We start from the raw sequence: 20,214 nt of genomic DNA, 5'->3' as shown, positions 1-20,214 counted from the left end.
TAGCCTCAAATTTTCCTTTTGTCCACTCCAGTACAAAGCACATTTCTTTGTCTTTACTCTCTCCGCGGTACGAAATGTTAATGTGTAGGTTAAGAAAAGCGTATGAATGACTGAAAGGTAACAGCTAAAAAGCAACACCAACTCAAGTAATGTTACTAAAATTAAAAAGAAAACTGTTGCAGTTTTCCTCTTCTGGGGAGAGGAGAGGGCATATTTGTGACAAGTAGGAGGCTAGTGACGTGCTGACCCTCCTGTGTGGAGTCAGAGGTAGTACAATATCCTGATCCGGGTTTGAAATGTGGAATTTGAGCCAATTGATATTTGAAATTAAGCTATTTTGCTATGTATTAACATCTGTTGTAGGGTTTTTTTTGTTTTTTGGTTTTTTTTTTTTTTTTTTAATAAAAAAACACATAGATTGGTCAGTATGTGTAAACTTCTCATTCTTTCAGTCTTTCAAAAATCTGTGCTGTAATAATACTAATATGTGGCTTGAAAACACAGGGAATTTTTAGACACAAGATTTTTATAATATTTGCCTACAATAATGTGCAAAGGCGAACCAGACTGAATAAAGTATGCTTTCTGGTTGCAAAATGTGAAGTGATATGAAGAGAGCGTAGTGTTTCATGTTACTATGTAAAAATGATAGTTGTTAGATGCAGATTGGTTAGAAATGTTTCTAATATTTGTTTTCTCTTTAATGTGAAAGAATTGAACAATTTGTAATGTTTTAGGCAATATTAGTTGAGGTGGAAGAAATCTGTGTAAAATCTGTTAAATGAGCTGAGAAGTGAATTATTGTAGTCTACTGTGGGGATGTAAATAGTTAGACATCTCAGCAGAGCGAACTATGTAATTTTTCAAGGTTTGATCTTTACACATAAACAAAGTTTGAATATAACAATTGCCATGTAAAACTCAAGAATTTAATACTGCAATTTAAGGTGGCTGAACAGCTGCTTTTGTGCAACTTTACCAGTCTACCTGCAGAAATCAATTAGCTGTCTTATGGTGCTAAGGTATCTTTTTTTGTCCTTGTAATGGTTGAACCTGGAACAAACTGCTATCCATTTTGAAAAAGTGACACTTACAGATAGGTGTTAGCTCTAGCTGTATTAAAACCAAAACAGAAAAAACCACCAAAACTTGAGGTTTATTTCTTAATTTCTGAGGCTGAATAATGCAATGCAAGAAGAGTGGCTGTGCAGTGTGCGTTTCAGGGAAGGTGACTATGCTACAAGGTTATTAGAGAATTATGCACTTCACTTTTAAAGTGTCATCTGTCACTGCCACTGTGACTTATCATTAGCATATCTTTTGATACTTCCATAGCATCAGAAAAAATGTAAACGTAAAGCAAAGCAGAGAGGAGAGTTATAAACGAAACAATATTGTTACTCCATGTTGGCTCACTTAGTGTGGTAAATTTTTCTTTAGTTTTTCTGTAGTCTTTTAAAATGGAGATAAAATCATTTTAAAAATGTACAAACCTGTATCACAATGAAAATGATTTGGAAAATTAGCCCAAACCAGTATAGTCTGCATAAATGGAAGTATTATCTGTGAAACTGCTTCTGAGAATGGAATTGAAAATGTTCAAAATTACTGTATTGGGACTTTCTGTTAGGTTCTAATGTAGATATCTTCCTCAAAATCATTCTTTAAAGATGATTTTGTTGCATTGTCTCACTTTATCAGAGCAAGAAAACAGAATTAAAGGCAAAGTACCTGCCTGGTAAAATACTATGGGACAATAACTATTGCTTTGGAGATCATTGATCGGATCTCTGTATGATGCCTTCATGAACAGGGTAGGGGGCAAATAGGTTGGAGTTACAATTTCACGTGACTGTGTTTTTTGCAGATGTTAAAAGTTAATATATACAACACACATATATAAAGTATAATTAAGACATTATGCTATTCCTCCATGTACCTTAGCTCATCAGATGGTGAAGCATGATGGTGGTCAGTGCAACCTTTGTATCAAAAGGTGGTCTGAATTAATAGATCAATACCCATGTTTCTACATGGGAATGTTGCCTTACTGTGCTTACTAGTACTGTACTATTACACTTTTGTATAAAGGCCTATCCTGTGTCATTTTGCTGTTTGACTGGGTTATTGAGGAACTGAAATATTTTCCTAGATATGTCAGTAGAGGTTTCTGGGTTTCAGTGTCTGCTTTTAGAAATCCCCACTGAATGTCTGAAGAAGAGAGCAATATCACAACTTCCAAAAATTGAGGATTTAATTACCATTTACACAGTCTGTTGCACGTTTCTGTAATAAAGTTGACCTTGCAAGTTTTATTGGTTTATGACTTAGCCATCATTCATACTTAAAGATTTATGGGAAAAGTCTTACATATTTTCATTTGAATATCATTCTTCCATACAGTCCAAACACCCATTGGAAAAAAAGAGGCTTAAATAGCTCATGAGACTCAGACTAAGCAGCATGTGCAAAAAAACCCCAACCCCAAAAAACCCCAAAACAACAACAAATACCCCCAACCAAAAAAAACCCAACACCCCCAAAATTCAACCCTAACAGAAACTGAGAAGCTGCCAAGATAGTGGTACTGTTCTACACCCCTATGCCTAGCCTTTGTGTCTAAGACTTCAAAAAAATGTTTTTCATTACTTCCTCAGTTGGCTGAAAACTATCGAGGGAAGGATAGCAAAGGCATTAAGCCTGACCACCAGGACATGGTTTTGAAAAGACTGTAAATGGCGCATTCTTCAGCAAGTGGTGTAATATGTGCATTGGGAACACAGCAGTACCCGTATGGAAGTCCTGCTGACAGTAGCAAAATACTTTTTAAGCGGTATGGTACTGTCGTACTGCTCCAAAGAGCCGTGAATTGTGTGATGTGGATTCCTGGAAGCCGGTGCCATATCCCTCTTCCATCTGTACAGGATGGTTATGGTGCCAGACAGGTAGTAGGCTCTGCTGTGCTCTGTTACCCCTCATCTGCTTTCATAACTCCCACTAGTAAAAGCAGAATTATACTGCTGAAATTCCATTAAATCAATGAAATTCCATATGGCATGAGGTTAGTTCACTTGTTTTCAATACAGCTCGCCTTTGAAGGGGGTGAGCTATTATTTGTGAAGATACTTAGGTTCTTAAAATCAGTAGTACAGTTCTATTTAAGTTCACATTTTTGATAGAATTGTGTGTGTTTAATGCAATTAAATACAACAGCAAAAACAACAGCAACAAAAAATCAGCCAAAAAACCCTCCAAAATTTGTAGAGGATATATACATATTTAACATGCTGGTGTAACGTAACTGATTTTCAAAATAGCATTTTAAGCTAAAGCTTCCAAATGCTATTCTCCAATATCAGATTAGTTTTCTGTAAAATGAGATTTTTTTTTTTTAAGTTTTAAAACTGGGTTACAGCAGATTCTCTGTTTTATGCTTGAAAATTGTCCCCAAACTCAAATCAACCAAATATCCCTATGAAATGTTTGACTTCCTTTTTCCTCTCTTGTTCTTGATAATTCAGTGGTGAGATTACTCACACCTGGTGCTTTTGTTGCTCCTCAGTATTCTGACTGCCTCTTGAAGCTCTTCAGTTTCATTCTTCTACAAATGGCCCAGCTGTCTGGAAAAAGGCCGATTGTTGTTTGCTTTTGTGGATTTCGATACTGAGGATCTCAGTAAAATACTCTTTTGATCTTTCCATTATTGCATTTGTTTTAACAAAAATATGTCTGCTTTTCTGTGTTCCTTCTTTTAATTATTAATATGATTTCTTCACATGATATCCCTACAAGTTAGTCTTGCTTTATTAATACTATCTTAGTTTATCTTCTCTGCTGTTCTGTGCAAGTTCTGGCTTTTACATTATCTTGTGAAAATAACAGTAATAACAATGTTGTGGTTTTTTTCATGCTGCTGACTTACAAACTTTTAAAAGTTTCCTCAAGCCCTCTGTTGTCCTCTTTTGGCCCTTCCTTTGTCCTCTGCATTTCTTACCTCTTTTGAACCTCTCGGCATACTTTATACACATGGGATAGTTTGTTAATTTGCTATCAGTATTTTCTGAGACCCCTTTGTACTCTTCTAAAGCCTCAAAATATTTCATAATTATTCCCCAGGAATTCCTGTCCATGTTTTTAGGTTGCCTGTAAAGGAGATTTCTGTCTGTATTTTTTTCTTGCATTTCTTGTAAGGAATCCAAAGGCTCATCCATTCTGTTAATTTGTTCATTCCAGTAAGTCTTTCGCCTTGCTCTATCAAGATGGTAGTTGTGAGTTAGGATGGTCACCTGAAGCTCTTTTGGTCCCGGGTAGTAACTTTTGAGGATTTTCTTTGGTGGTAAGGATATACTTTGCTGTTGTACTAATGTCATTTCAGAGTACATCTGTACATTCACGTGCAGGTCTTTAAGTGTGATGAAACAATTCCAGCGAGAATGCAGTGTAACTCCTGCTTGTTCCTCTGCCATCAGCAAAGGACTAGGAAATCCATTTTGTCCTTTCCTTTTTGGATGCTGGCCTAGTCTTTTGCTGTTACAGTTAATTTGCTCCAATGGCAAAATACCGATGTAGAATCATAGAATCATTTAGGTTGGAAAAGACCCTTAAGATCGTTGAGTCCAACTGTTAACCTAACACGGCCAAGTCCACCACTAAGCTATGCCCCTAAGCACCATATCTATGCATCTTTTAAGTATCTCCAGGTACTGGTGACTCAACCAGTGTGCCTTCCTTCATCTTTTTGTTTTTAAATGAGTTCTCCTGTGTAATGTTAAACATTGCATGCCAGGGCTATCTACTCAAAGTGTCCTTCAGGAAAAAACCCTACCTCTGATTCATGCTATGAAACCTTGTATATAGCATTCCTGAAGGTATGGATTTTTCAGATTTGCTTCAGTTGAACTCTGTTTTGTTCTTCGGTTTGTTTGCTGGATATAAGTTGCTAAAATAATACAATGAAAATCTTTACTAGAACAGTATTAATTTGCATAAGAAAACAGGTATTTTCTGTTATAGACTGTTGCCAAAAGGTGGCAGTCTTTGTCCCCAAAATTCTGTGCTGTCTAGAAAATGTTATGTATGGCAACCATAATTTATTCCTAGCTACACTAGATGATAAAAATTACTTGTTAAGTAGACATAGAGGGGAAAAACCCTAAATTTGAAAGTTTAAGGGTGACATAGCTATAGTGATATTTTATTTTGACAGTGGAATGTTAAATAACAAGGCTTGGAAGAGAGCAGTGATGGGGAAAGAGCACTTCACAAGTAAACTGCCAATGAGCGAGAGCTACTTACATTTCAGATTTGGTTAGTGCTTTATGTGTTTCAGGTTTTGGATATGTCATTAGGATCTGGCACATTAGATCAGTAGGTTGCTGTGTTCATCAGTCATCATGATGCAATGCATAGAAATAATCCACTTGCATAAAAGTTCATGGAACAGTAGATGATTTTCCTTTCCAAGTGTTTAGGAACATCCCAGCAAAGCACGGCTCGTTTGCTTACAAATTAGTGTAAAAAAGGTATCTGATGCTAAATTATAGCCTTTGCTAAAGACCTGCAAAAAAAATTGGCTATATATATAGTTTTTTAATTTTAAGTAGTAGTTCTTTTGAGGTTTTTTTTTATAATTGGAGAGGGTATCAAGCAAAAGGATTTTATTAGTTTTAGAAAGACTCCAACCTTGCAATCTTATTTAACTGCCTTTATTCAAATTTGTACGGATGTTTAAAAGGCTAAAATACTGTATTAAGCCATTGACTAGAAAGTAACCAAAATTTGATATGAAACTATTATTTTGTTTATGGTTATGGGTAAAACTTTGCAGCATCTTTTTCTGGAGAGTTCAGGACAGTGATATCGCGTACAGTTGTATAGCCCACATTTGTGTGGCGGTCACAGCTGAGGACACGTATCTTTATTGCTTGGTGCCTCTTCATGGACCCTGTCAGCGATGTTGTCTCTCACCCAGGGGCACAGCATCTGCATCAAACCCTGCTCCTTCCAGACCACTTGCAGCAGCCGTGCAGTGACCATGGGCTTTGGATGCAAAAATCCCCAGTGTCTTTAAGAACTGATCAAGGAAGAGCAATTCTTGGAAAAACCTAAGCACTGCACTCAGATAATGTTGTGCTGGAACCTTGTCAGAGAGTAAAACGCTGAAAAGATGCGGGTCTGCTCCCTGGGCAAGCAGGCTGTGCGGAGAGGATGGGCTTTTTGGTAGGGCTCTCTCAGACCTGTGCTAAAGCAAGGCTTTCTTCTAGTTAGTTCAGGAAATATCTTGGTAGTCGAGAAAGCTTGGGAAAGTTAGTAACATCTGTTAATAACCTTGTATTATTTAGTTTTCCTCACTTATAACTCAGAAATTTTAGGAGAACTTACCAGTGTAATATGTGGAATTCAGAAGTGTGGTAGGGAGATTGCTCGTAAGCAGTTGAAGATTGTACAGAACCATGGAAAGAAGAGTGTAAGATGAGCTATAATTTCTTTTGTAAATATCTGTGTCTGTCTCTGTATACTCTATAATTACACTGAATCTTTCTCCTAAGGCTGTTCAGTCAATTCTTATTTCAGATCTTCTACCAATAATTACAGTAGGCCACTGAGAAATTTTCTGATGCAAGAAGTCATTGCTCTGTCTTTTTTTGTTACTTTTTATTACCTTTTATTGCTGCTTAGATAATTGAGGTCTTACATAGTTTATATGGACTGTGTAATCTATCAGAAATAAGAAAAATCCAGTTGGTGTGAACTCATTCTGAACCATTGTAGTGTTACACAGAAGTGTTCTTCATTTTAATTTGGTGTTTATTTTTTCAAGGGTCTATGGTGAAAGCCTAATTACTGAGCGTGTTTGACTCATTTTTGTATCCTGATGTACTAAAAACAATAATTACAATGTTTTTGTTGCAGAAAATACATTTAATTTCATCTCAATTTCAGTAGTATTACATGTTTTTCATGAGATACTGAACATCACTTTGTTACTCTGGAATGGGTTATAAGTTCTGCCCAGGGAGGTTGTGGAGTCTCCTTCTCTGGAGATATTCAAGACCCACATGGACAAGGTCCTGTGCAGCCTGCTGTAGGAGACCCTGCTTGGGCAGGGGGGTTGGACTAGATGACCCACAGAGGTCCCTTCCAACCCCTAATATTCTGTGATAACTGCTAAAAAGTCATGAAAGACACTATTTAAAAGCCAAGCCTAATGTGTAAGTCTTTGAGACCAACAGATTTAATAACCAATGGAAGAGAAATTTCAGAATCTAACGTTGCACAAATGCACCAGAGCTAGCATAAACCCTTTCACTGGCATCAGTGGGGTTACACAAAGGTAATGTCTAAGGCTGGCCCTACATGCTTGCTTAAGGCAGTCTCCTGCTATCACCCCACAAACCCTGAACTGGAGGAGATGTCATCCATTCACATACCTGGCTTTGGCTACACTATTGCCAACGCTGGGTATAGATTTCTTGTGTGTAAAAAGTCGTGTTCAAGAGGCTTCAGCCTGCAAATCGGAGGCAGCTTCACGGAATAAGGATTTAATGAAAGGGAAATTTACCTCCACATGGAACCAGAGAGCTAGCTTAGATCTTTCCTTTCTCCTTTGCACCTCTCATTTTTGTGATTCTCCTACACTAATGTGCAGGTTTTAGACTGGAAAAGCAGAGAAGGTAAGGGGCATCAGCAGTTACAGGTCTTTAGGTCTTTATGATTTGTTAGGGGAAGAAAAGTGTTTTACACATGTTTCTTAGGATCAGAGTTGGCTGGGAGTTAAAGCTGCTTGTAGCAACATTATTGACCTTCGTGGTTTTATCCTTGTTAGGACTTTGAATGTTGGAGCACACTTGCTGGTTGTAGATGAACATGTGGCTGAAGAGCCTGTGGTGGTGACTGAGGGAGTCATTCAGCCAATAGAGGAAGCCTTGCCAGCAGCATGAACTGGTTCACCATTCTTCTTTAATCCCAAATAAGTGGAAAACTATTGTTATAATTTACTCGCTGCCTCTGTAAACATAAGGTATTAGTTTTTCTCGGCTTGATTGCAGTCTTCGGCTGTCACTTTTGAACCTGCAGGTGTTGGTTAGCTATGTGAAGGCTGATATTGCTCCCCAAGTACATTTTAGAAGTACTTTAAGAGTCAAGAGAAAAATTAAGAAAAATGGGAGCATTCTATGAAATTAGTTCCCTAGGTCATAGCAAAATCTATAGGTGTGTCAAACTTAATGGAAATGAGGCTCTGTGTTGCGTATTTTACTTCGTTTTCTGAATAAATCTACATACACTAATTCAATGCTGAACATTTCAGTTGATAAAAACTAATTGAGAGGTGAAAGTATAGCAATCTTTTAGTTACTAGGAGAAGACAAGTTACAAGACTTTTCTTAATAAAAAACAAAACACCCACTGGGTTTGAACTCATTACCTTTACAAAGTAAAGCAGATAAGGTTTTGACTATACAATGCAGCCTTTTCTTTGGGTTTGGGAATTTGCAAATGTGCCTTTAGTTAAAAGGACAGTTTAATATTGTTCTTGAGATAGAGCAAAATACTATTATTACAAGAAGACTTATTTAAAAAAAAACCATAAATGAGTAGATGGGATGGAGTCTGTACCTATACATAGGCTTATAAATCTGTATATGAGTGTGGCTTTGGAAAAGTGATGCCCCTATATTATTCTGTGACTTCAGCATTAATTCATAGTGTACCAGAAAGTCCTGCTAGATGGAAGGAACCAATGTCTAGTTACTAAGGGTGGACATAAGATCCCAGGATTAATCAGCTAGATAAATGTGTGACCAGAGAGTTTCAGTGAAGCCTTTTTTCTTTTTCTTGCCAGACCTGCCAGAATATACAAAATTATGAAACAGCTATATTATCACTTAGTCTGAAAGTTGCTTTTGCAATTAATTCCAGCATCTTCAACAGCAGTTGAGTCTTCAGAATGATAAAGTATGGTCCAGGAGGCCAAAAAAGCTTGGAATTTTATCTTTGAACTTCATCTGTTTCCAAGAAAGAAACTAGGGGAAAATGCATTGGTTTACTCTTTTGAATATAATACTGATGTTCTTTTCGTTAAGACTCTGTAGCACTCCTATGCTTGGGAAAGAGCTTTTGAAATTGGCAGGGATGTAGCCTTTACACAAGATTTTCTTTGAAAATCTGTTCCAGCTGGATCAAGTTGTTACCATTTGGAAACTCTGCACATAGAGGCATATGGCCATTAGGAACGTATCAGAGAAGAACCGTCTGTAAGTGAAATCTTTGAAAATTCTTTGCACTGTGATTGTTCAGTATGTGGTTGAACGAGACTTTCCTGCAATTGCACCACAAGTTTCTTATAGCTAGAGCCAGCAGCAGTCAAGGGAAACAAAGTCCTTTCTCTGCTGAGGCACTTTCAGGATATCCCTGTGCCTTGGAGACCCGGGAGAGAGATTTCTTCTCTCGTCTCTCTCTGAGAGGGGTAAGGGAGTCTGTTGATGGATTTAGGAGAGGCTGAGGAAGGTACTGGCACAAAGAGAACAGTGTGGAGAATAATGAGATGATTTAAGGAGACAAAGGGAGCAGCATTGGATTGTGCTGGGATTTAGAAATATAGATGGTACAAGATATGAGATTGTACAGGGAATAGGGAAAATTGGAAATACAGGTTGGCAGGGTAAGGAATGAGGAGGTAATGGTAGGGGCCTGGAAAAAAATGGTCATGAATATGCTTGGCAGTGTGGATGCCGAGGCTGATAGGAAGAAGCAGCAAAAATAATTGGTAGATGCTAGAGAAGAGGTGGAGAGTAGTATGAAGAACCTTAGCATTGGAGTTTAGGATATGCAATATGAACTTAATGAGCTCAGGATATGGACAGAGGGGTAGGAAAGGAATAGGAATAGGTCCAGGGCCGTGGTCAGATAGGAGAGGAACAGGAGTAAGCCATGATTATGTTTGAAGGCAGAGTTGGGTACCTGGCAGCGTTGAAGTGAGCCAAAGAAACTGTGCCTGGATAACCTGAGATTTAACACTGGATTTCGAAGTATCTGATGAATGCATGCAAAATCAGTTACTGGTACATATAGAAATGGATACCAACTGCCATCACTCTGTTAGTGAGGAACGCAAAGGTCTTAAATAGTATTTTTTTAGTGTTCTAAGCAAGCAAAATCATATGGACAAAATGATACTGTAATACTGGGGACTGAAGTTAGAGGCAACTTCATTCTGGCATTTCCATGCTTAGTTTGGCTTTGCATCCACAGTAGTGTTTGAACTTTTTAGTGTAATGTTTTTGATATAAAATTATAGAAATACAACAATGCTAATACCAATTTGTTTAAATTCTCAGGACAGTTGTTGTGAGAGATGGAGTATTTGCTACAGCATCTTCACTGTGTCCCCATTTTTAACTGACTCCACGTGTTGAAGTGACACCACTCCTTTACTTCAAGAAGTACTTCTTTCTTCGCATCTTTGCAGTAATACTCTACTTGCCTCAATATCTAGATTAGAGAATTCCACTTGTAGCAGGGAGATGAGATGGTTTTAGTAGAAAACTCGGAGTTTGATTTTCCTGTTCTTTTTTTAAATGTTCCCTTTAATTTAGTCTATTGGCAACTGAAATCTTGACCCTGTGGGAAGTAAAAAACAATGGTCCAATTGACTTCACTTGAGAGAGAGTAGTACCTACTGTTTTCATGGCTTGGTTTGAAAGCAAAGACAAGGCTCAGTGTCTTGTGATTGAGTGCTGGGCTAGGCAACAGACATAAGTCCCTGCAAACTCTGGAACTGACCTTTGTTTTGTGTAATAAATATTGAGGGTTTTTTTCTTTGCTGTTGTTTTGTGATAGTAATCTGGTTGGAAACTGGAAGAAGGACAGTATATCAGAGATGATTTCGTTGAACTAGACCACAGGTTGCAAGCTGAATTTTAATTAACTTGAGGGATTGAGCCTTAGTGCAGAGGTGAGGAAAAAGCTAAGAGAGGGAACAAAGTGAAGGCAATTAGTTTCACTTGGTGCTTGTAATAGTAAACAGAACAGAACACCTCGGCTAGTCCCAGGACTGCTGTCAGGACAAAATGTTGCCTCAAGTCTCCTTTCCCCTATTGAGTAAGCATGGGGATATTTCCATTTCTCTTTAGCTCATTTATGTTGCACATATGGTGTGGGATTCATCTCCCTTAACTTCATTCATGTGAAGCTAAATGTCTGATGAAGAAAAGAGTGAAGGAAAAGCTCCAAAGTTCTTCCTGTATCTTATGAGCTATTTTAGAATGGCACAAGCAGCACCTTTGGAGCTTTGTGTCTCTACATGTGAAGGATGCTTAGGTAACTTTGTGTAGAGAGGTGATTAACTTTGAAATAGCTGAGGTTAGGTGAGATAAATCCTACCAATGGAGAATTTTGCATTAAATTAACTTGCATGAAAACAGTGATCCAAATCTTTCTTCAGCAATATCTGCCAAGCATCCAGCAATGATGGTGAGACTATCAGAGCTGAGGGCAAATTATTTTTGCTTAGACATTGTGTAAGTCCTCACTGTACTCAAATGCAGAAAGATAGTCTGGCATTATCCAAACAGGATAGTGATTGAGAGTGTCAGGTAAAGTGTGACCTGTGGTAGCTTAAATGTGTGAAAAAGATTAATATATCAGATGTTTTAATCTAGGGATTTCAGTGTAGGGGGCAGGAATAAGGATCATAGTCATATTTACAGGTTAGTAGTGAGTAAATACATATAAACATGAGTGTACACAGGTGGATATTTAGATGCATACACAGGCCAGTTTCTCTTGATTTTGGAAGGTGTTTTACCAAGTAACATGGTAAATAGTTTTTTTAAATTTATGTGGAAGAGGGAAATGTACCAGTTGTGAATTGTTAATTGAAACCAAAACTTTACGAATTGTGTTGCCATGTTGCAAGTGTAATTGAAAAGATACATCAAGGTATTTGCAGAGAATTACCCAACCTTGGATGAATACATGATTGGCGTGAAATGCTGAAGAACTTTCCCCTTGGCCCTGAGGTAGGAGAGGTGTCTGAAGGAGCTGGTTGCTGCTGTACCCCAGGCAGGCAAATCACATTTTACATGGGCCTCACATAGCTTTAAGTTGTGCCTGCAGTGGAACTGGTTCCTTGGTGGCTGGGACATACAGAATTAAAAGTATGGAAAGAAACCTGATTTAGCACATCATTCCTCTCTGCTCTGTGGTAGACATAATAACATGGTAGGAGCAGATTTGATAATCTGCATATTTTGTATCTGATATATTGGCACTGTGCAGCCTGGAGCACAGCAGAACTCAGTACAAGACAAATCTGTTACCTTCTTCATCTGCAGCCTTCCTTCTATGCCATGGCAATCTCTAGATGCCAGAACTAAATGTAGGGTTGACCTAGTTAAGTTAGAAAGATGTCTAATGACTCCAGGATTGTCTTAGCCACTGTTACGCAATGTGCGAGTTTCATGTACTTTGATTTATTTACAGTTTCATTTCTGTTTGTCCAGCTCTTTGCCAAGCTGAACTCTTTATGTTGCACAGAAAACCATCTAGCACTCTGACAATGATCAACCTGAAAATCTGCCAGTCTTGAATGAATAAAGTGAATAATTGAAGTTACTTACAATAATTGCTAAGCTTTTAATTTATTTTTATCTTTTATTTATAATTTGTGCTTTGATGCAGCACTGTGACTGAGCATTGTCTAGTGAGTTGTAGTGGAATTTGATAGTAGCCATAGAGCAACAGTGTTTTTGTAAGGCATTAGTTGCAAGATTGATATCTGTCTTAAGCTACAATCACGAGGAACTCTAATATCAAGATAACAGGAGCTAAATAGTTTTCAGATTTTCAGTGCATCTTAGCCACAGTAACAGAAATTTTAGTGACAGAGTTTCCTAGAAAATACCTTATAGCTGAAAGGACTGGGAAATATAGTATGCTGCTGGACTTTCTGAAAAGAAGAAACAGTTTCCCCCTTCCCTCCCTCCTCATCTCAAGGATAAAACCAGCCACGTAGCAAGTGTGGTGTCATTGGCCTGTCTGAAAGCGCGTGTTTTTCTGATGGTAGCAAATATTCTTCCAAGGTCAGCATCAGTCTCTGACACCTACAGTGCTTCTCTGCTGGTTACGGCAAGCACGTGCAAAGCTATTTGCAATAAAGCAGTGAGACAGAGAGGCCTGTTTGCACAGTGGTGCATTTATTGCCGTGTTAGGAGATACTGTTTTCAAGCACAGAAAGCAATAGGGATACTGATGAACAACATCAAATATTGCGCTGTTGGCTTCTTTACCTTCTCCACTAAATGAACTGTTAAAGAAGCAAACCCCAGAACTCTGATGGAGGTAAGAAGGACTTGCGACAGAATTACCATCCATGCCAGGATATTACCTAAGCTTGCTTAAAGCTAATAAATCTTGTTTTTTCTCAAAACAGCCCCACCTTTTCAGAAGTTTTCAATGCACCTGCAGCCTTACAGGTTTCCTGGAAAGGAAATCCTTTCTTGACTCCTGAAGTAAACCCCAAAATGGGGAAGGTGTAGGAAGGTACCTGGGTAATGTTTATAAAGTTCAGTAATCTATTACTGAGTGCTCCCACAGGCACAGTGTAGGCTTCTCACGAAGAAGCCAGTGAAGAAAATTTCTCTGATGTTTGAAACACACGTTCTAGTTTCTCTCCCAGGAATATACTCAATTGCTGAACTATGTTTTAAATAGTTCTGGCTGCACTTTAGGAAATATTTTTGGCATGTTCACAGCTCAATTGCTATAAATTTTGATTGGAAATCAGATGTTCAGATCAATAGTAAGGTTATCTAAATTGCACTGAATATTTCATCTGAAGAAGGGTGACTATTGGTAATTGTCAGTATTTTCTGTATACAGAATACTGCTGTTTTTTCTCTTGGTGACGTACCAGAAAGGGATTAGTTTTCCTTTGTTTTGCAACTGCTATCTTTATTGACAAAATTTGTTTGCATTTGACTAAGATAGAAATCCCTGTTGCAGTTTCATGTGTAGGAGCCTGGGAGACAGACTTTTAAACTTAACATAAATACTTAGGGGTTTTTCCTACATATTGTCACTTTTCAAGAGAAACTTTCAGTGCAGTATATTCATAGGATTTTCTTGGATTTAGACTTCCTGCCATTTTTTAAAGAGAATGGCTTTTAGTTATTTTTTGTTTCCAAAACACATCTCAAATCAACCTTGAAGACATATACCAAGTTTGTATAGGCGGTGAACCTCAAACGGATCTGATGCAATGGGAAAACAATGAGGAAGTCTGTTAGGGTTCAGGGCTATTTTTTGCTGTGGGCTGAGTGCATTCAGATGCTAGGATATAAAAGCCTCCTACAGGTTTATCTACACTTTTTAGTGACGATGATATCCCACTGTTCAGAGCAGGGTCAGAATTGAGTACGCCTTGTCGGGCGTACTCTGGATGAAATTCTCATAGGCCTAAAGTGATAGTTCTGCATTGTACAGGACAATACAGAGGTAACAGCTCAAACTGGCAAGACTCAAATAATATACTGAAAGAAATATTAAGGCAGAGTCTAGTAAGTTTGGGAAGACTATGTTAGTAGCAGGGATGCTGACAAGCTCGCGTTTTTTAACAGTCAGAACTGCAGCTGTGGTTGGTTATTTCTGCAGCAGCGAGGCGTGAGCCTAGGACTGAGTAAAGAAGAAGCGTCTACAATTGAGAGGGTAGATTGTTCATTTTATGTTGAAGTACATTATGATACAGCTTTTTTTGCTACTTTGAAATAAAATTTTATCATGTTGATCTTATGGAATATATACTTAACGTTATGGAATAAGATAGTATCAGTACCTAGTTGGTGCTAGTTGTAATTAAGGTAGAGCAGTCTTTTCTGAAATCTGTAGCAGTTTGGTTTGGAGAAGAGCAATTTCTAGCAGCATTTCTGCTTTTATGTGTAATAGTTGGTTTATCTGAGAAAAATAGAAAGAAAACAATGAAATATAAATGTGCTTCTTCAAGGTTTGATAGCAGAAAAGAGAGGAACATAACTGCAGTCAGCATTTGTGGATAAAGGTTAGTGACCCTCTGCAGTTGAGGAGTTCAGAAACTTTCAAACTTTGTTATGCTTATGAATTTATTTAATCTAACTTCAAAATGGGATTATAATGAAGAAGAATCATTGAAAAATAAACTGTAACCCTTACAAGGCACATGAAAAGAGTAAAGATTTTCTCAGCAGCTAAAATGAGCTCTCTGTGCTCTGGATGTTTACATGATGTTTTTCCTTGAAACTGTTATTTTCTTCATTTATTTTCACCTTTCTGTCCATCTGTTCTATTTTCCCCTTACTTTCTGTTGGATGCTGTTTTTCCCTCATCCATTCCGTTTCATTCACTTTTCCTTTGCTATCTCTGTAACAATGTAACTTGAATGAGAATTTATCTGGGAATATTAGTTCACTGACATTAAAATATAATTTCTTAAGAAAATTATCCTATTCAGAGATAACTCAGTGATGGTTTTCTTTTTTTAAGTTTTTACCAAACACTGACATTGTGTTTCAGTGGCCATTTTGGAGCTTTTTGGATGTGATAATTGTTCCCTTTCCTGGTTTGTGCCCTGTTTTTATCCGTGCTGCATTGTGATATGCTGGAGAAGTCAGTTAATCTTTCTCATATTTACACATATTGGCAAAGTTATAAGGATTAGGTCCTTAAGCAGAGGAACCTCAATTGAACTATAGAATGTGAAAATTGTTCTTAATTTACAGATTATATTCTGCCCTTGAATTGTCTGTGCAACACCTTTCCACATGTTGAGCTAATACTCCTGAAATATAGACCCTTAAATGGTGTGACTCTAACAATGCTCACTCAGTGTTCATAATTCATTCCATGTAAATGCATATAGATAACTCACAATTCCCTTCAGGATAACCACAGCTTGGTAAGCACTTACTTGCTACAGCAGTGATTTTAGAGCGTGTTTACTCAAATGAAAATATATTGACATTTGTATTAAGAAAGTCATTATAAACTATTAAGTTAAAATCGCTAATCATACTAATGGTGAGAATCATTGCTAGATAACTGTTCAGTTATTAAAGTATTTTAAAAGGAGTTTTTGGCCTCAGTATAAAAATGTTGCAGTATTACATGTGGTTTTTATATTTTTGCCTCCAGAGTATTAAGGAATTTCTTCCATCATGCTTCATCCCTTTGGGGACAACTTTTTTTAAAAAAACAAAACCACCACCCCCCCCCCCCCCCCCCCCCCAAGAAACACCAAAAAAAAACCCCAAACATTTGTACACAACTTCTTCATTCTGGTATCATCTGTGTATGTATGTCATTTTGTGGATTTAGGCTTACTACTAGCTTACCATTTCTGTACCTTTCCCAGATTTCTTACAGCCTCCTTCATAATGGTGTTGAGATATTTAAACCAAACTGGTTAAGGACTACTACATAGAAAATGCAGCATATGCTTGTGTTGTCTACAGTCTGTGTACCAAAACTTTAAATTTCTTATTAGATTTGTGAGGGTGAAGCACGTAGTGTGTGTGTATATTTGTGTCTACGACTTAAAAGAAAATACGTGTTGGTAGATTGTTTGCTTTTTGTTCTTGTTTCCTGTAGAGAATGTTGCTGAAAGGTATGTAGCTTTTTTTTAAAGAACAAATGTAACAACTGAAATCTTAATGGATAAATCAATAAAGTATCAATCAGCACTTTTCATTTCTGAGCTGCCTTCCTTACCAGATGTTTCTACTACTACCCATCTTATGCCTCTTCTGCTATTTCTTACATGGGGGGATAAATCTTAGTTTAAATTTATTTCACTGAGGCAAAAATGTAATTGAAACGTGTTGGGATCAATACAAACTATATGAGAAGCCATGAATTATTTTTCTAGCCCACTAGGTACTAATATCTAGGCACTAGTATCTCATGAAATACTATGATGATTTTTCTGCAGTTAAGTAAGTATTTCAGCACAGAAAGAAAAACATCTCTTTTCCATGTATTAATTTCTGTATGAAGAATTTTTTTGACCCATCTTTCACTTTCTTCCCCTCAGACTCATCAGAGTCGTGATCCTTTGTGCTAGATGTGCACAGAGTAGTAATGCAACTATAGTTTCAACATGGAGTACACACCTGCAGAAACACACTGAATTTGAGTAGTTACGTTACATAAAATGCCTTTGTTGTACTTGAAAAATGAGGGTCAGATTTTTAAAATACCTTCAGGACGTCACCAACATGCTGGACTTCTGAGAGCATTCAAATGTTTAAGAATATGTTTCAGTCACTGCGAGGCTTCCTCCTCAGAATAGTTTGTGCTACATTTCTTTTTAAATTCTAAATGCAAAAAAAATCTGGGTCAAATTAATGTTTGATAACCTTTCAGATTGCAAGATCTGTTTTTACTGCTGTTCATACAGTACAGGAGCAGTAGGAACAATTCCACGGAACTTTGCAGTTTTATTTGAACTATTTTTTCATGGCTTTCTGTTATGTAGCTTGTGGCAAAGCATCATTTGTTGTTGGGTTCTTTTGCCTGTACGTATATGTACCCAGGAAGTTGAGCCAGTACATTTTTCAGTTTAGTTCTGGTTTGACTTGCCCGGGGTTGGAGCCATTTTGGTTTGATTCCAGTTAAGGTCAAAAGGGTTTGCTAAGGCTGATTGGATGTACACAGGGACAAGATTTTTAAAGGTGGAAACAGTCAAGTGGCAGGGATATACACACAGCACAGGGTTCTGTGAAGGCGCGCTGCATCTGCTTTCCCTTGCTCTTCTGTGTAAGCCTTGGCATCAGTAGTGTTTCCAGTTTTTAACTTTGAGATCTATAATGCTGCACTAAGGGGAGAGGTATGAAAAACCTTCCCACTGGTGTCTGCAGGGAAGATGCAGAAGCCCAGTAGAGGACTGAGGGTTTAGTGAGGCTTGTGCTCACCTGTGGGTAAGCGATGTGATGAGACAGAGATGTGGAAGGACAGGCTGTGGCATCCTGCTGCTTTGCAGACCTCGATGAACACGAATGCTCCCTGTAACCAATGTGCCTCTGCTTTAAACTGTCAGGTCTTTATTTGAACCATTTATTCTGGATTGGCATCCAGAAAGATTTTTCTTGGTTCGGTTGCCATTATAGTTCAAAATGTATACCAATCGATACGAATTCCGATTCCATTTTGATTCATATCCAAAGACTTTATAAAAGCGCATACTGTTCTGAAAAGGGTAGCAAAAGTGTGCGTGGCTGCCCACTCTGTGTATCCTTAATGAGAGCCTGTAGCTCCCTTACTTCATAATACAAAGTATTTGAAAATATGCATGTGTGCCAGCATCTGATAGATCAAAGAAAATAAAAGTAATGTATTAAGTATTCTGTGACAGATCGTTCTTTGATTAATTTTAGGTTGTACATATATGAATGTTCAGGTAGATTAAATAAAAACTAGGAGGAGTTACTTCCATAGTTAAATTACTCAGAACTATAAAGAACCATGAATAAAACCTTAGAAAGGATATAATGTCTTCTCACAAGAGAATGTCTGCAGAAAACCCCTATATGAATTAATTATTTTGTAGTGCCTGTGTTTTAGTGCAACCCTTTTTTTTGCTTCAGATGATAGTGGCAAGGAACAGTAACTCCTACAGGGAGTTCTGGATCTTAACAGGAAAAAAAAGACTACTGAATTACTGTCTTTTGGTAAATATTACTTCTGTAATTGCAGAAAAATATTCTTGTGATTATGCGCCATGTTAAGGTACAATGTACAGCCCTTCAAAGCTGCTAAGTACACAAACCTAGTCTCTCTTTTTCTAATATTTTGTGTTTGATGTGGTGTTTAGAAATTCCTTTTTATTTCAGTCGCTTACGATCAAGTGCATTATTAGCAAATACCTCCTATTTTTATTGTAAGAAATATTTGAAAAGGGCTTCTACGTGCAAAATAAGGTCCAGTGTGGAAGCAACTGTACGTTGTGTTCTTTCAGAAATCGCTATTGGAATGGGACGCGCAGGGCACTGAGCACTAATGGAAAAAAGGACTTTTTTTTTTTTTTTTTTGGTGTTTGTTAGTTGAGCTGTTTTGAGAGTTTTGTACCACCAATCATGGATGCTCAGGGTTTAAAAAACTTGTGCGGTTTTGTTTTTTTTTAATCGGGATCATTTATTTCTATCCTATGAAGTATTATAGCAGATATCATGTGGTGACAATGAATTACACAATTCTCAAACAATCTCTGTTGTTATACTGGAAGGAACACTTGGATTTAAAAATGTTATCCAATATTTCAAAAATACATTTTTTTCTTATTTTCAGCGTCTTGTTGAAGCTGCAGAAGATGCTTACCTGAAACATGAGTTTGACGCTGACTTACAGGTAATTAATAACTTTTCTTAAATATTCATCATCAGAGTATACTGTAACAGTTTATACAATAGCATGTAGAACTGCAGTAGAAAGCGAAGCATGTGAGTAATAGAAGGATGCTGATTACAGAAAAAGGAATTAATGAAGACTGACTCAGTGTTTTGACAGGTTACGCATTGAGTGTTCATGAGTTAGGAGACCAAGCAGGTGGATTTTACTCTTTGAGAGATTTCATTTGATTCCCTGTGTGTCTGCTTAGGTCAAGATTTTTAAACACAGTAATTAGCAGCATGTTTCATTGTTGCAGTGAACTGGCAAGGAATTGTTCTATAGAGAATAGAATTTGCAGATGGGGTGGGACCCGCAGGAACGGGATTAGTATGACCTTCATTTGTGCAAGAGGTTTGCGTTTGGATCTGTGGCTAGAGCAGACACCGTTGTTTTTTTTTTTTTATCTAGAAGCCCTGAGAGTCGTACCATTATTGTCTCAAAATGTTGCCTTTAGGAATAACATGCGAGGGAGAAGCACTGTGGCAGCTCACAGTTAAAAGCGTTTAAAAGAAAAACCTCTACTTAAAGAAGACACATCATTTAAAAAACAGGTTAATTTAGAAACAAAGTAATCTAACCTAAAATGGAAAGTTTGGCAGAAAGTGTTACTCAATACTTAAATGAGTAAATACCTCCTTACCTGTAATGAATTCCAATATCCTTGGTTTCTTGAATGTCATGTTAGGTGGGGTTTTGTTTACTTTGTCTCTATCTAGATTTAATTTTAAAACCTTCTGTGAATATTTGCCATATGTCCATTTAAATTTTGAGCTTAAGCATTAAAGGAAACAGAGACTT

The 20,214-nt window shown here is 37.4% G+C and overlaps 1 protein-coding gene across 5 annotated transcripts in view; it reads left to right on the top strand.

Annotated features, from left to right (window-relative positions):
* CACNA2D3 (calcium voltage-gated channel auxiliary subunit alpha2delta 3) overlaps window positions 1-20,214 on the top strand; it is a 472,558-nt gene that overhangs the window by 123,838 nt on the left and 328,506 nt on the right. For all 5 annotated transcript variants that reach the window (XR_012765257.1, XM_075432892.1, XM_075432891.1 and 2 more), the window contains one exon: window positions 19,315-19,374. Coding sequence is in view for 4 of the 5 variants with exons in the window: in XM_075432892.1 (XP_075289007.1) it covers window positions 19,315-19,374 (60 nt within the window). In the remaining variant the exon portion in view is untranslated. The remainder of the gene's footprint in view (window positions 1-19,314; window positions 19,375-20,214) is intronic.

This window comes from Opisthocomus hoazin, chromosome 11 (genome assembly GCF_030867145.1).
Source record: "Opisthocomus hoazin isolate bOpiHoa1 chromosome 11, bOpiHoa1.hap1, whole genome shotgun sequence".
NCBI lineage: Eukaryota > Metazoa > Chordata > Aves > Opisthocomiformes > Opisthocomidae > Opisthocomus > Opisthocomus hoazin.
The sequence above is the reverse complement of the archived record's forward strand: the minus strand, read 5'-3'. Positions and strand labels throughout refer to the sequence as shown.